This window comes from Cornus florida, unplaced genomic scaffold (assembly GCF_030987335.1).
Source record: "Cornus florida cultivar Cherokee Brave unplaced genomic scaffold, ASM3098733v1 CherokeeBrave_3.0.0_Hap2_Chr04, whole genome shotgun sequence".
Taxonomy (NCBI): domain Eukaryota; kingdom Viridiplantae; phylum Streptophyta; class Magnoliopsida; order Cornales; family Cornaceae; genus Cornus; species Cornus florida.
This window is the reverse complement of record NW_026775574.1, coordinates 67,569,143-67,586,895: the sequence shown is the minus strand read 5'-3', so window position 1 is coordinate 67,586,895 and position 17,753 is coordinate 67,569,143. Positions and strand designations below refer to the sequence as shown.

Here is a 17,753-nt window from a genome sequence, read left to right as displayed (position 1 = left end):
GCAAGACTACATCATGGCCTTATACTTGTCACTAATCCAATGCCTCTTCCAAGACTTAATCCTAAGCTTACACTTGTCAACAATCAATGGTTACATATGCACCAATTTAAGGCCAACACATGGATGAATCTCCACCCATCAAATGTCAAGAGGTCATGGTGCCAAGTCTCTTCACCTAAATGCCAACAAATGGCTCCATGAGAGTGTAACACTTGTCACACTTTCCAAAAATTGCAAAATGGTCCTTTTTCAAAATATCCTCTAAAATAAATTACAAAAAGGTCCCTCAAACGAAAAATAATAATTTTGCATAATTACACTAAAATCCTAAAAGTTATGAATAATTACACTAAAGTAAGCATTCATGCCCTTTATGAAAAATAAAAGCAACTAGCAAGCTTTTCAACAAAAGTGAAAATACCAATGTCATGGAAATCAAGTATCATGAATGCATGCAAAACCGGAATCAAATTCGAACACCCGAAGTGAGGTTAAGCAAGGAAAAACGATAAACAAGTAAAAGACGAAATAAGAAAGAAAAAAAAAATGGAAAAAGAAAGTCACCGAAAATGGAAAAGGAGGTAAAAGACAGGGTTATTACAATGTCGTTCCCCATTTCTGAAACACTACCGTTTCACCTTCCAAACCGTTAGTGTAATCCGACCGAAGGCACCTCCAAAGCGTCACGAAAGGAAGATTGGTTAACCATCCTCGACCACAAGGCACCTCCAAGGCGTCATATCCGGCCTAGTTAACTCATCCATGCTAGGGTGTCTCCCTAGTCCCCTCTAGACCACACTAACACCATGGAGCACTAGGCATCTCCTAGGCGTCCGGTTTTTGCAAACATTTTTCAAAAACTTTTCCCAAAAATAATTTTCATTTGTTTTTAAAAAAAACTTTTCCCTTTACTTTCCGAATGACAATGCATGAATTATGCAATTTCTTCAATGCCATGACAATATAGAAATGTCATACATATCATCCACATCATTTAGGCATGTTTCAAATATGAATTTTGACACAATATCGCATTTTCATAATTCTGAATCATGGCATTTTACATACTTTAAATTCGCAAATCCAACAATTAAATTATACACATTCCATCAACGCCATATTCACATTTTGAGTAGAAATTCTAAACATTTATTTCCATAACTAATAATCCCAAATTTACATAAATAGCAATTGGCAAACATTTTATATACAACTTGTTATTATTGAGCATGCTTTTTATCATAACAAATTAATTAAGTTCATAGGCTCAATTAACACACCACACCACTTATCATCATGAACACAATTAAATACAATCATTATATTTAAAATAACCAAAACTAAGCATGCTTATAACCAACTTTAGAAACGAAAATTTACAAAGAATCGAAGAAATTGTGAATTAGAACACCCTTACTTCAATTTGAAGAAAAAGCCCCAAATTTGCCCAAAAATTTCAAATTTCCAACAATGGCTAAACAGAGATTGCCTCTGATCATAACGACGGCTTCGACGAGCTCTACAACTTTGCCCAAAGTAGTAACACCAAAATCTCAAAGACAAACTCAAGATCAAAGCTAGAAATTTGTGAAATGAAAAAAATAAAAATAAAAAGAAAAGTGAGAGGGATATGCAAGAGAGAGAGAGATGATAACTGATGATGGATAATGGCCTTAAGGGCATTATAATGGTTGAAAAATAGTACATCACGCTTGCTTTTAAAAATATCTTTTAACTTTGATATATTTTATACATACACTATACCCATCATAATACATGTACAACCACATAACCACATAAAATACATCAATAATAATGTATGAAATGCAATGGACCCAAAATAAAATCCCCGGGCACAATGACTCCAATAACGGGTCCTACCTGGAACCTTCAGGTTCGAAAAATGAAAAAAATGCTGAAATGGTAACCAATGTATTCCTAAGAGTTCTAAACTCAAGGAAATGTCCCAATCAACACTCTGACGCATCTAACACACTCCACGGTGTCCGGCACACAAAATGAGAAAAGGCAAAAATACCAAAAAAATAAAATAAAAAAAATAACCATCAAAAAAATTCCAGGAATTAGAAAATGATAAAAATGAGAAGCATTACATTGTCATTGCTACTTTGAACCACATCCGACCTTACTAGTCATCAACAATGACTTCATAAGTGAATAAGCTAATGACACTCGATCTACCTTGATGCCTGGTTAGTTGGCTAAACTTATAAGAAAAAGTGGTATGTCGTATAGATTCATATATGTAGAGGGAGACAAAACTTTGTGATTGGGAGAAAGCTACATTAGCATTCTAATGGACATCTTAAAAAATTATTCCTAAAATTTTGACATTAATTTGCTAATTTAGAAGTTTAATGGATTTGCAAACTTTAAAAAATTAATTTGTAAATTTGGAGAGAGAGCTAACATACAAATTTATGTAGAATGTAAAAAGGTATAATTGTTTGTATTTGAAAATCTTTATGGGGTAAATGAGTCCTTTCAAGTGTTAAATTTAGACGCGTCTTTCACCAAATCAAAAGACAAAAATGACATTTCAAATATTGTCAACCAACAACGCGTCAAATATTTGGATGTCAATGTAAATTGTCATAAATTTTGGATCTGCTAGGAAATAGACCCTGGCTCAAGGGTGTCATTATAATTTACCAAAATTAATCCCATCTAAGTACAAATAACACCTTCACACACAGACAACCCTGCTCATACACATAATCCACCCAAAGGCTCAAACCCAATTTTAAAGTAAGAGATCAGTGAGTGATGGCAAACGAAGCAGAAAATAGTGATGTTTCACTAGTGAAATCCATAGCGGAAAAAGTCCGCGGCTGTGAAATTGATAGAATCCAACAACCGCAAACAATCCACACCGTGGACAGGGTCCCGGCCGTGTTTCGAGAGCAAAACCAAAATGCGTATACCCCTACCATTTTGGATCTGCTTGGAAAAAGAAAAACATGACTCTAGTACATACTAAGAAAAGAACATGTCAAACAACCAACACTTAAAAAAATGTTACAAAAAGAAACAAAGCACAAATAATGGTGTAAAAAAAAAAAAAAACCAGGAATGGATATTCTGTTGCAGTGAATATTATGTCATGAGGTTTCAAGTACGGCGACTATGGCCCTTTCGCAGTAAGCGTCATTGTCCAATTTTTTATTAAAAAACTCCCTCCAACTATTCCAAAATAAAAGATTGGATGTGTGATAATTCAAATTTTTTTAGAATTTTAATTTAAATTATTTCATAATTTTTATTTGTTAAGACTGATTATTTAATCTTGATTTGATGATTTATTCAATTAGAGGTTTAGGGGTTTGAATTGGTTTATATATATATATATATATATATATATATATGTGTGTGTGTGTGTGTGTGTGTGTGTGTGTGTGTGTGTGTGTGTGTGAGTGTGTGTGTTTGTTGGTGCAGTGGGAATGTTTCATGCCAACAGTGGAAGTGGAAAGAAATGAAGAAAAAAAAAATTAATAATGTTTTGACGGGTCCCACTTGACCGTAAAAGAGGTTTAATAAGTTTGATTGGGTCATTATGCACTTGTGTGTGTGTGTGGGGGGGGGGGGGGGGGGGCAGCTAATGCATGAATGAAAAGGGGATCAGCCGAGGTGAGGATAGAAAAAGGAGAAAGAAATGGTTATGGTATTATGGGTCCCACTTGGCTTTGACGTTTGTTATACATATATATATAGATGCAGTGTATGTGTATTTTGTGGTGCCGACAATAGCAAGGAAACAGCCGAAAAATAGAGAGAAAATTGTGACGACGGTGGCGTGTACTTGTGGGACCTACTAAAAATTTAGTTTTGCCTTTCATTTCTTTCACGTGGGCTGATTTGTTTTGATAATGATGAACGTAGAAATTATAGCTCTTGGCTGACCCACTTTTTAACTTTTGTTACTCTATGTTGACTTGTTGGCTGATTTTTCTGTGAGGTCGTGGATTTGCATCATATATTTGGCTGCTGTGTGTACTAAGTATACAAAGACACTACAACAATTTTGGCTTTTATCTGTATTTAAAAACGTTGGTGAAAGTCTAAAAATAATAATTCAATTATCAGCGTTTTACTAGAAAAGCGCTAGTAATTCTTACGTCGGTGGGCCTCTACCAATGTTTTAGCATTTTTGTGCTTTTTTAAAAAACGCGGACAAATACCCTATACCAGCACTTTTTTAAGAAACATTGGTAAAGGATCATTTTATAACGCTGGTAAAGGATCATTTTATATATATATATTTTTCCTCATTACCAACGATTCTTAAGAAAATGCTGGTAAAGGGCCATTATATATATATATATATATATATATATATATATATATATATATATATATATATATATTATAAATAACCTATTGTTTGTTGCCTTTATATTTGTTTATTTGTTTAATGAACATTTGTTTATTGCCAATATGTATTTGTGACTGGAATAGATGCAAATTAGACCATATGATCGATCAAATATTGCAACTCTTATAAAGCATACAACTCTTAAGATCACAACCAACACGTACGACTCCCTAATTCACAAGAAACAAATACAACTCCATAATTCCACCTTCAAACATTCATAAAGCATACACAGTCAGCCTTCTTGAACAAGTGGTAAAAAGTGAATGATTAAAATGACTCATAATTTTTATAAATAATGGTAAAAAGTTCATGAATCCAACATTTTCAAAAGCACGCCTTATAAAACAAGTGGATCATATGGCGTTGATAAAATAGCCTCAGAGAACCAAGGAGGGTTGCACCATTGGTGAAGGCCTCCCTGTCTGCTCGAGTATAAGTGACCAGGAGGTAAGTAGACCATCCATACTTGTGTTTGAATTCCACGCTCTTTGTTACAATTGCATTACCTTTTTAATTGATGTATGTTAAAATTATAACTTGAATTGATGAGTCAAGCTTTGGATTGATGAAATATACTACACCTAGTTTAATTGTCATTAAGTAGGTAATTCAAGCTTGAAATTGATGATTCATACTTTTCTTTGCAAATGTTAGCTACATTAGAATTACATTTAATTATTTCCCCAATTAGTGAAAGTTAGTGAGTTAGGGAATGTGCTTAGTAGTGAATCCTACACCCTAAGTCTCTTTCTAATCTTTTAAACTCCATTATTTTATTGCAGTTACTTAAGTTAAATTAGTTCTAATCACAAAACAAAACCCTTTTTAGCGATCACATAAGCACTAAAGTAGAATTCAATTCTAAAAACCTATAATTGTTTAGATCTCTTGGGACGATCCTTACTCACTTCATACTCCATAGTATAAGTGTTTAGTGGTTTATAAATTATAAAATATGATGCCCACTTGACATTATTTCTAAACCTAAAGTGTTGTGCATTATTTTGTGCACACGCTCGGTCGCATCAATACGGTTCCTTAGACCGTGCCAGAAAACCCAAAATACACATCTACAACCCATAGACTACATTTGTGACTCAAACAACCTCTGTCACGCCTACCACGACCGGTTCAAAAAGAACCTCCGCACCAAACTGTAACCTAAGTCATAAACACTAACTCCTAAAGTCCTATGTACCTCACGAAAACCTCACATAACACACTTGATCTTTCCGGTCACAAAACCCATACACCGATGCATGAAATTCATACATAACAAAGACATCATACCATGAAATATGAACCCGTTCTAAAGTCATGCTCTAAGCACCACACAAAATGCGACAAGAAAATTAGGATGACTACACACCAAATAGCTCAATCCACGAGTTAGAAGTCTACACCCTTTGTTTGATAAGAACCAGCACCCAAACAACCCTGAAGCAACCGAGCTCCTCGCCTACTCAGGTCAAAACCCACATAACCATTCATGCCGCAACAAGTACTCTATCGTACCCCATACCATAATACACTCGTCTCCATTCATTTAAAATTTAAACACCCCGTCTTCCCTTTTTTAAAAAATACTTGTATAAACCATACCTAAATAACTATCACAATAGCATACGAAACATTTTTGCACCTACCGTGCTCACTACTTGCCACATTATCATTTAAAATAAAATTGCACACAACGTGCCTACCACTTACCGTTACCATCTAAATCACACTTGCCATCTTATCATAATTAATATGGTTTCAATCATTTATACATTTCATCGACATAGCCATGTAACACACATTTTAGCAATTAAACACATAAGCATGTGGACACTTAGCAAATAAATATGCCCTTTTAAAACCATAAATATATAAGCAAGTAACAAGTAGGCATGCTTCTTAAAACAGTAAACACGTAAACACAAGCACACAATCAATGCAAGTTAACCTTTTACCCATCTAGGTAAGCCATTACCCATTGTCCTAAAGGTTTTCGAATCTAAAGCTCTGATACCAAATTTATAACGACTCTTGCCCAGGGGTTCGAATCGCTAACCGGGTCCTTACCCGAACCCGAGGTCAAGTAAAGACACTACTGTCCTTTCCTATATCAATACATAATATACGTGTCATCCTAGGGTTTTTACAAAACAAGAAAGATCACAAATATGAAAGATGATAAAACAGTCCACTAACCCATTCAAACCTATGGAGGAACGTCGTCCGCTACTTCCTTCCCGTGACCTGAAAAATGTTAAAATGATGGGGTGAGCATAAAGCTCAGTAGGAAGCGTCTAAGACACACCTCTTACGACCCCATGAATCCATACAATGAATAGGATACGAGAGAACGGAATCATATTTCGGGAAAAACAAGCAAAACAACGGTAATATCAACAGATACATACGCAAGTCGTCCAATCACTAAGCGTGTAATGTGTGTCAATGAAATGCCATGCCATGCAATGTCGCTCCCCATTTCCGAAACACTACCGTTTCACATTCCAAACCGTTAGTGTAATCCGACCCAAGGCACCTCCAAGGCGTCATGAAAGGAAGATTGGCTAACCATCTTCGACCACTAGGCACCTCCAAGGCGTCGTATCTGGCCTAGTTAACTCAACCACGCTAGGGTCTCTCCTTAGTCCCCTCTAGACCACACTAACACCACGGACCACTAGGCATCTCCTAGGCGTCCGGTTTTTGCAAACATTTTTCAAAAACTTTTCCTAAAAACAATTTTCATTTGTTTTTAAAACAAACTTTTCCCTTTACTTTCCGAATGGCAATGCATGAATTATGCAATTTCTTCAATGCCATGACAATATAGAAATGTCATACATATCATCCACATCATTTAAGTATGTTTCAAACATGAATTTTCACATAATATCGCATTCTCATAATTCTGAATCATGGCATTTTACATACTTTAAATTCGCAAATCCAACAATTAAATTCTACACATTCCATCAACGCCATATTCACATTTTGAGAAGAAATTCTAAACATTTATTTTCACAACTAATAATCCTAAATTTACATATATAGCAATTGGCAAACATTTTACATACAACTTGTTATTATTGAACATGCTTTTTATCACAACAAATTAATTAAGTTCATAGGCTCAATTAACACACCACACCACTTATCATCATGACCACAACTAAATACAATCACTATATTTAAAATAACCAAAACTAAGCATGCTTATAACTAACTTTAGAAAGGAAAATTTACAAAGAATCGAAGAAATTGTGAATTAGAACACCCCTACTTCAATTTGAAGAAAAAGTCCCAAATTTGCCCAAAAATTTCAAAATTCCAACAGTGGCTAAACAGAGATTGGCTCCGATCAAAACGACGGCCTCGACGAGCTCTACAACTTTGCCCAAAGCGGTAATACCAAAATCTCAAAGACAAACTCGAGATCAAAGCTTGAAATTTGTGAAATGAAAAAAAAAAAAAAAAAGTGAGATGGATATGCGGGAGAGAGAGAGATGATAACTGATGATGGGTAATGGCCTTAAGGGCACTATAATTGGTTGAAAAATAGTACGTCACGCTTACTTTTAAAAATATCTTTTAACTTTGATATATTTTGTACATACACTATACCCACCATAATACATGTACAATCACATAACCACATAAAATACATCAATAATAATGTATAAAATGCAATGGACCCAAAATAAAATCCCCGTGCTCAATGACTCCAATAACGGGTCCTACCTGGAACCTTCATATCCGAAAAATAAAAAAAATGCCGAAATGGTAACCAATGTATTCCCAAGAGTTCTAAACTCAAGGAAATGTCCCAATCAACACTCTGACGCATTCAGCACACTTCACGGTGTCAGGCACACAAAACGAGAAAAGGCAAAAATTAAAAAAAAAAAAACATCAAAAAAATTCCAAAAATTAGAAAATGATAAAAATGAGAAGCATTACAATGTCATTGCTACTTTGAACCACATCCGACCTTACTAGTCATCAACAATGACTTCATAAGTGAATAAGCAAATGACACTCGATCTACCTTGAGATGCCTGGTTGGTTGGCTAAACTTATAAGAAAAAGTGGTATGTCATGTAGATTCATCTATGTAGAGAGAGAATTGTGTTTATAAAGAGTGACAAAACTTTGTTTGTGATCGGGAGAATGCTACATTAGCATTCTAATGGACATCTTAAAAAATTATTCCTAAAATTTTGACATTAATTTGCTAATTTAGAAGTTTAATGAATTTGCAAACTTTAAAAAATTAATTTGTAAATTTGGAGAGAGAGCTAACATACAAATTTATGTAAAATGTAAAAAGGTATAATTGTTTGTATTTGAAAATCTTTATGGGGTAAATGAGTCCTTTCAAGTGTTAAATTTAGACGCGTCTTTCACCAAATCACAAGACAAAAATGACATTTCAAATATTGTCAACTAACAACACGTCAAATATTTGGATGTCAATGTAAATTGTCATAAATTTTGGATCTGCAAGGAAATAGACCCTAGCTCAAGGGTGTCATTATAATTTACCAAAATTAATCCCATCTAAGTACAAATAACACCTTCACACACAGACAACCCTTCTCATACACATAATCCACCCAAAGGCTCAAACCCAATTTTAAAGTAAGAGATCAGTGAGTGATGGCAAACGAAGCAGAAAATAGTGATGTTTCGCTAGTGAAATCCATAGCGGAAAAAGTCCGCGGCTGTGAAATTGATAGAATCCAACAACCGCAAACAATCCACACCGTGGACAGGGTCCCGGCCGTGTTTCGAGAGCAAAACCAAAACGCGTATACCCCTACCATTGTATCTATTGGCCCTGTTCACAGAGGGGCAACACATCTTAAAGCAATGGAGCCTGTCAAGTTGAGCTACACCCGTGCCCTATTTAACAGAACCGGAGCAGCATTTGAGGATACACTGAGAACTTGTGTGGCCAAGCTGTTGAACGACGAATTAGAATTTCTAAAGAGTTTTTATGTGTCATCCGGGTTAAAGGACAGTGGCAGCCTTGCGGAAGTGATACTTATTGATGGCTGCTTCATAATTGAACTCCTCAAGAGGTTCGTCTATTTATACCCCAAATATGATCCTATTTTGTCCGACCCTTACAAGCTCTATGCGGTCACTCGTGACTTGCTATTGCTTGAGAATCAGATTCCTTTCCGTATTCTTACAATTTTGTTCAACACGTTGGGATCAGGGCACCCAATTTTAATAATGACCTATTCAACATAAAGTTTAGTAAAGCTTGTAGTTGGAGTAGCTGTTGTTCTTTGTTCAAAAAAGGTCACATGGAAATTCCACCTTTCCGTATTGATGATTCCACGGAGATATTTTTGAGAAACGTCATTGCTTTCGAGCTAAGTTGCCCCGAAATTCCTAGTTACTTCACATCATTTGCGTTCCTCATGGATCTCCTCATCAACACCGCAGAAGATGTTAAATTGTTTGAGGAAGCAGGAATCATAAGAAATTATTTAGATTCCAGAGAAGAAGTTACCCAACTCTTCAATGGTATTTGCAAGAATGCCATTTCAGTTGACTTCTTCCATTACAGTAGCCAGTACCACGAGGCGATGGATTTCTGCACGCCTTGGCGAGTTTCTACTGGAAGGCTCAAACATCATTATTTTGGTAGTCCATGGGCGGGCATGTCAGTCATTGCCGGCCTCTTCCTTTTCGTCCTCACGTTTTTATCCACCATATACACCATGCTTTCTTATTTTGTTGGTGATACAGGGTCAGGCTTGCCCTAATGCGGATATCTCATAAATCTGCCTTTGTTCCTACCAATCTGTCCCATAGATGCAAGTAATTTGGAATGTCTGTGTATCCTACTAGAGTCTGTAAGAGCATATCTGAATTAGCTGTGTACCTATTTATCATCATTATGGTTTGTCATTTACATAAGCTTTGTTGTTGTTCATGTATGTTGTTGTTCATGTATGGTTCGATCTCTTAATAAAAGTGTTTGTTTACCCACTATAATATTTGTAAGAGCATATATGAATTACTGAAACTTCGTCAATATATTTGTTCAAGCGCAATCTTCTAATTCTATTAGTCAAGGTCTTTGATAATCTGACTTTGATATTTCAGGTCCTCATTTGATTGATTAATTTTTTTGAACTTCTTTCTTACATTTTCCGAAGTTAGAGAAGAAGAAGAAGATAGACAAAGAAATAAACCCTACTTAAACTCAATCTCCTTATTTATTCTCACAATGATCTGGATAACAGGATAAGTTATTTCAAATTCTCTAATAGATGAACAGCCTATAGATTTCGAGATCTTAGATATTTTGGGATTAGGTTTTAGGTTTATGTCAATGTCTCACATTTACTTGCCACCTGTATAGCCACATTTCTAGTTTTCTTTTTGTTGCCTAGTCAGACCGAACAAGGATCCTCTACAGCGTAGGAGAGGTTCAGTATAGAATTCAGTAGTTGAAATTAGAATTCAGTGGTTGAGATTGAATTGATACAACTACTAAATTTTGTGATGGACCTCTCCTGAAGAGGATATTTGTCCAGACGCTCATTGTATGAAAGACAAATCCATACTCTCTCCATTAGAATTTGTGATAAAATCTCCATGTGCAAATAATTTTTAATAAGCACCATAAAGTTATAGCTATAATAATGAGAAAATATTTGACTTGAGCCTACAAGTCGAGTTTGATACTTTGATGTGTTAAGTCTAGCTATGGTAAACCTAGTTGGGAGTTGTTGGATAGGTTATAAGTGGATTAAACCTAGTTGGGAGTTGTTGGATAGGTTATAAGTGGATTTTCAAAAGGAAGATGATGCCTGAGAAATACAAATTCAGACTTGCTCTTAAAAGATACAAGTATAAGGAATGTTTAGATTGTTTTGAAACATATTAATCGGTTACAAGAATAAGATACATTACATTACTAATTGCAATTACAACTTTGCATAATTTAGAAATGCATCAAATGAATGATAAGACTGCTTTCTTATATATTGATTTAGATGGCAAAATATTTACGGAACAACCAGAAGCATTCATTGCTTAAGACAAGAAAAAAAGAAAGTGTGCCAGGCTTGTAAAATTCCTTTTTGGATTAAAGCAAACACCGCAAGAATAGCATGAAAATATTGACAAAGTAATGACGTCAAATGACTTCAAAATGAGTGTAGTAAATGTATTTATACAAATTAAAAGTGCTCAAAATAGATATATCATTGTATCCCTTTGCGGGGGAAGATTTGCTAATGATAAATAAGATTTCTTAAGTTTGAGTACATACTTAATATTAAAGATTCAAAGGGAAGAGAAAATGGGAACGCTTGGTAATGTAACACATGAATCAATGATGAAAATGTTGCCCGTCACATAACGTGAAGAGTCATGGATCAAGTATCGTACTAGCGAAGTCAATGCTGGGTTTGTTGTGCCCAAAGTTCTTAAAGGAGCAACTTTCGAAACTACATTGTTGGGCCAGTCCTTTTGCATGAGATCCTCTGTGATCTCAGATCGGAAAAATCCTGGTGCTATTGAGTTCACTCTGATTTTGTGGCACGCCAATTCTAAGGCCATGACCTATTATATCATTGGTAGTTGAATAAGTTAACTAATTTCATTCTAAGATACTAAATTCAGAAAAGTTTTTTACTGGAACCCCAATTACTTGGAAAAAGAAAAACATGACACTAGTACATACTAAGAAAAGAACATGTCAAACAACCAACACTTAAAAAACACATGAATGGATATTCTGTTGCAGTGAATATTATGTCGTGAGGTTTCAAGTACCGCGACTATGGGCCTTTTGCAATAAGCGTCATTGTCCAATTTTTTATTAAAAAACTCTCTCCAACTATCCCAAAATAAAAGATTGGATGTGTGGTAACTCGAATTTTTTTAAAATTTTAATTTAAATTGTTTCATGATTTTTATTTGTTAAGACTGATTATTTAATCTTGATTTGATGATTTATTCAATTAGAAGTTTAATGGTTTGAATTGGTTTTAATATATATATATATATATATATATATATATATATATATGTTTGTTTGTGCTGTGGGATGTTTCATGGCAGCCGCGGAAGTGGAAAGAAATGAAAGAAAAAAAAATTAATAATGTTTTGGCGGGTCCTACTTGACGTAAAAGAGGTTTAATAGGTTTGATTGGGTCATTATGTTCTTTTGTGTATAGATATATATATATATAGCAGCTAATGCATGAATGAAAAGGGGACCAGCCGATATGAGGATAGAAAAAGAAGAAAGAAATGGTTATGGTATTATGGGTCCCACTTGGCTTTGATTTTTGTTGTACATATATATATATATAGATGCAGTGTATGTGTATTGTGTGGTGTCGACAATAGCAAGAAGCAGAGAGAAAATTGTGACGACGGTGGCGTGTACTTGTGGGACCCAGTGAAGGTTTTGTTTTGCCTTTCATTTCTTCACGTGGGCTAATTTGTTTTGATAATGATGAAGATAGAAATTATAGGTTTTGGCTGACCCACTTTTTGCAACTTTTGTTACTCTATGTTGACTTGTTGGCTGATTTTTTTGTGAGGTCGTGGATTTGCATCATATATTTGGCCATTGTGTGGACTAAGTATACAAAGACACTACAATAATAATATAAAAATGTTGGTGAAAGTCTAAAAATAATATTTCAATTATCAGTGTTTTACTCAAAAAGCGCTAATAATTCTTGCATCGGTAAGTCTTTACCAACGCTTTCTTAAAAACGCGGACAAATACCCTATACCAGTGTTTTTTTAAGAAACACCGATAAAGGATCATTTTATACCGCTGGTAAAACATCATTTTATATATATATTTTTTCCTCATTACCAACGATTCTTCAAAAAACGCTAGTAAAGGGCCATTTTATATATATATATATATATATATATATATATATATATATATATATATATATTTTATAAATAACCTATTGTTTGCTACCTTTATATTTGTTTAATGAACATTTGTTTACTGCCAATATGTATATGTGACTGGAATAGATGCAAATTAGACCATATGATCGACTATATATTGCAACTCTTATAAAGCATACAACTCCTTAGATCGCAACCAACACGTACAACTCCCTAATTCACAAGAAACAAATACAACTCCATAATTCCACCTTCAAACATTCATAAAGCATACACAGTCAGCCTTCTTGAACAAGTGGTAAAAAGTGAATGATTAAAATGACTCATAATTTTTATAAATAATGGTAAAAAGTTCATGAATCCAATATTTTCAAAAGCACGCCTTATAGAACAAGTGGATCATATGGCGTTGATAGAATAGCCTCAGAGAACCGAGGGTTGCACCATTGGCGAAGGCCTCCCTGTTTGCTCGAGTATAAGTGATCAGGAGGAAAACTCTCGAAGTGCTCACAGTCATCATTCAAACCTTTCAGTTCCGATGAAATCCAAACTGAGCCTAAAGATAAACAGGACAAGTATAAACCAGTTTCAATTTAAGTCCTAAATAATAATTAAAAAAATTAACACATTCAACTCACAACATGATCTAATGAAACATTACCATCAAGTCCCCAACCAATATAGAGAGAAGTGATCCCAATGGCATCATGAGCAACAATGAAGTAAGGGAAATTTTGTGCAGCTGATGGGACCAATTCTTCTTAACCTGACAGTTAGTAGAAGTCCAAGCAATAATATCATTCAAATTTGTCATGCCATGCCAGTTGAGAGAAATTGCATCAGCCACTAAATTCCAAACTTTATGGGAAAAAGAACAATTAAAGATCAAATGTTGTGGAAATAGGCAACTTGATATCTCAAACTCTTACACCTCTTGGATCAGGTGTGGAGTACAAGTCTATAAGGGCTCTGCAGTTATTAAGGGCCAATAATTTCAAAAATTTACTATTAGTTCTGCTATTAGAATCATTTATATTCTTATACAAATATAAACAAATGAAACTCCATAGTTTATCCGCCAACCTACATAGTTTAAAACTTCAGGGATATTTCAAATTAAAGGAATAAATGGTTTCACATCCAAAAGCCCATGAAAAAATCTTGTCCTGAACGACCATGTACCAATGTCAAAGACAACAAAACAAAATTTTCGGATCAGGCAAATTGATAACAACAATATGTCAAGCCATTGTAATATGAAATATTTCCCATGATACTAAGTAAGCAGCAATGAAATAAATATAGTCAAGGTCAGATTATCAAGCCACAACAACAAATCTAAAGTAGTTAAAATAAGAAGTCGCAATCAAAAGATATTCCACAGGCAAGATTTCAGAGTAGGATAAGAAAGATAGAACTACAAACTCATGATTCCTTATAAGAGCAAAACGTTAAGCAGGGATGGAGATGAGGACTTTCAAGCTACTTTACAGTTACACAATATGATTTTACCCCTAACATGACTAAAAAACTGGCATCTTCAATTGCTTAAGTTCTTAAACCAACACCTTGTGCTAAATTCAGAATAGCACACCATGAAAACATCATTTATAATGGGATAAAAACAGTTGGAAGAACCCCAAGTTGTAATGTATGACCACATTTGATCTTTCACTCCATCTAAACAACCAAGCTAGATATTATATTTTTTGTAACTTTAAGAAAAAAGTTAAATTCACCAAACAGGGGAAGAAGAGAAAGAGATCTAATAAATTTTAGATTTCAACAAAAAAAAAAAAAAAAAAAAAAGAGATCTCATTAAAGACTAATTAGGCTAGTTAATCAATTTTAATCAAACATTTTAATAAATATAACACCATGAGGAAAAAAATGAAACATTTATGGGAATTGTACAATTCCAATGTTCCAACATATTAAGTAAACCAACAATAACCTAAGATCCAGCAAAATTAATCATAATAGTTGCAAACTACTACTACTACTACTAAAAAAAAAAAAAAAAGACACGCTGGTGATTACCTAATTTGTTGTAGTGATCCTTTTTTCTCCTTCATATTGAATATAGTCTAATTATGTAGACTATATAAGATGATATCTATATATATGTTCCTTAATGGTAATATATATGTTCCTTAATGGTAATAAGGTTGTCTCGTTTATGACATTCTTGCATCATGTCGGGCCCAGTCTCTTCTTCGGCGGTGGTTGGGATGATTTTGAAGTTGAAACTTTGGTATTTTCTTCACTCACTTTTTCTACTTCACTAACTGTTCGTTTCATTGTCAGCTTATTATTTATCCTTCCTAGAAAAGCAAACAAAAAAGTGAGAATTCATTTAAGAGAATGCAATCAATTTGTTAAAAAAAGGCGGTGCACAATCTAGGTAAAACCAATAAAAAGAAATAACAAATACCTCAAAACTTTAGGGTGTTTTTGGTTGTCCAATGGAAATTATATAAAACCATTTATTTTAATCTTTTACCTGGGGAATTAAGTTTCCAAACATATACAAACTAAACCATTTATTTTAACCCCTTGGCACAATCCAACAAACATATACAAAACAAAAAAGAAACCAACTAATATTACCTGGGGAATTAAGTTTCCACACTGACATAAAGAGATCAATATATATATATATATATATATATATATATATTGACCAAGCAATCTAGATTATATTTTTATGCACAAATAAAAATAATCAAAACACATAGTGCGGCAAACGTATCCAAACTAAAAAAGAAAAAGGGAAGAAAACAAGTAATATTACGTACCTGGGCAATTTAGTTTCTATAAAAGAAGTTATGTAATGTTGTCACCAGCACCAAGCAATAATTGGTGTCAAAACAATCAGAATGTATGATCAGCTGTATATATAAAAGATCATATGTACGTGCAATTAATTAGTCCCCTTGGCAAAGAAGAATAAGGTACTTATAAATCTACTAAATGAAGCAAGTTTCTAACCTTCAGTATTAACGAACCTTTTCTTTGATGATGATCCAGCAATCAGTCCTCTTGTTATGCAAGGAAACTTCAGCCTTAGCATATGTTTTGGATGCCTAAGTGCAAAAAAAGAACATGAGGAAAACAATACTGAAGTCTGGAAACAAGAAAATAGAGAAGATCGGTATGAATGATATACTCGTCAAATTGATCACCAGAACGACAAAAAAATTATACTAATATGAAGAAAAAAATCCATTTCATTATAATATATATAGTGATCAAAGTTCGATGTAGCACTGTCCTGGAGCTGCAAGCAGGGGGCTGTATAACAAGATGAACAATGTCAAATCATTATACTTTGGCCTTCTATAGCACAAAAATGAACCAAACTCTAAAATTTCGGGCATTTTGACATGCATTCATTATTAAAATATGTAATCAAATGACAATGCTGATACTAAATCATTCTTAAAATGTTCCTTTTGAGTGCAGTTTCTTAGTTTTTGGCTAACTGGAAACGTCAACGTCAATGTCAACGGTGTCTTTACTGTGCAGAAATCACAACTACTACTGGACACTCCTTTTTGCTTTTGGAATGGATTTGGGGCTTACTCTGACAGTCCCAACTACTACTCATCAATGCTGATCCTTTCTACTTTTCCAACATACATAAGTAGACACTACTTTTCTGGTTATAAACAAGTAATTAAATATCTTATATATGCCTTCATTTCCAATTTTCCTTTGGAAAGAAATGTCATAAACCAATAATCAAGTTAGCATACACAAAGTCAGTCCTGTTAAAAGTACACACTGCAAATTAAAAAGATAGCCTTTTGCAAGCTATAACAGTTCTTCGAATCCCTCTTCTCAAGTATGAAGCCAAAAATACGTATGTATATAACTACATCTATACATTTACTGCTCTTGTTTATTCCTCCAAGTAAATAACTGAGATGCAAAACCAGTAAAATGTAAATAAATAAATAAAAAAGAAAAGAAAAAAGAATAAAATATATGAACTTCATGTTAACAAATATACCTTATTGTTACCAATTGATTGGCCCTTTTTGCTCTGGTCTGCATTGTACAGATTTCCATAAAACAAGCATTGCAAAGGTCAGACTTTATAAATAATATAAAATATCTGTGTTTTTTGGATTTATAAAGCCAGAGGTTATAGGGTTTTCTTCGATCATTGAAAAGGCAAGAGGGAGAAACAGAAAGAAAGAGGCCGGTTAGGGTTTTCTTGAATCAGAGAAAGGTAAAGAGAGAGGTTAGGGCTAGGTACGTTTGATGGATTAGATAGAGATTAAGGCTTGCAATTAGATAAGAGAAATAGTATATTGAAATAGTGAAAGGGCCAGAGAGAGATAATTAGAGTTATTACCTGCCACAGGAAAATTGTCGTCGCCAACAATCGCCTACAACAAAACTAATGGAAGGAGAGAGAGCTGTGATGACCGGTGATGGAAGG

At 34.1% G+C, this 17,753-nt stretch overlaps 2 protein-coding genes and 1 long non-coding RNA gene across 3 annotated transcripts; 2 read left to right on the top strand and 1 right to left on the bottom strand.

Annotated features, from left to right (window-relative positions):
- The first annotated feature begins 9,052 nt into the window (after window positions 1-9,052).
- LOC132305059 (UPF0481 protein At3g47200-like) lies at window positions 9,053-9,652 on the top strand. The gene has a single exon (XM_059802745.1). The coding sequence runs from the start codon at window positions 9,053-9,055 to the stop codon at window positions 9,650-9,652; it is 600 nt and encodes a 199-aa protein (XP_059658728.1).
- Window positions 9,653-9,708: 56 nt separating this feature from the next.
- Window positions 9,709-10,173, top strand: LOC132305058 (putative UPF0481 protein At3g02645). The gene has a single exon (XM_059802744.1). It carries the CDS (start codon window positions 9,709-9,711, stop codon window positions 10,171-10,173), a length of 465 nt encoding a protein of 154 aa, XP_059658727.1.
- Window positions 10,174-13,496: 3,323 nt separating this feature from the next.
- On the bottom strand, window positions 13,497-14,906 carry LOC132303433 (uncharacterized). The gene is made up of 2 exons (XR_009481216.1): window positions 13,965-14,906; window positions 13,497-13,859 (listed from the first exon to the last, which is right to left on the bottom strand). It is a non-coding gene; the product is annotated as an uncharacterized LOC132303433 (long non-coding RNA).
- Between the last annotated feature and the right edge of the window lie 2,847 nt (window positions 14,907-17,753).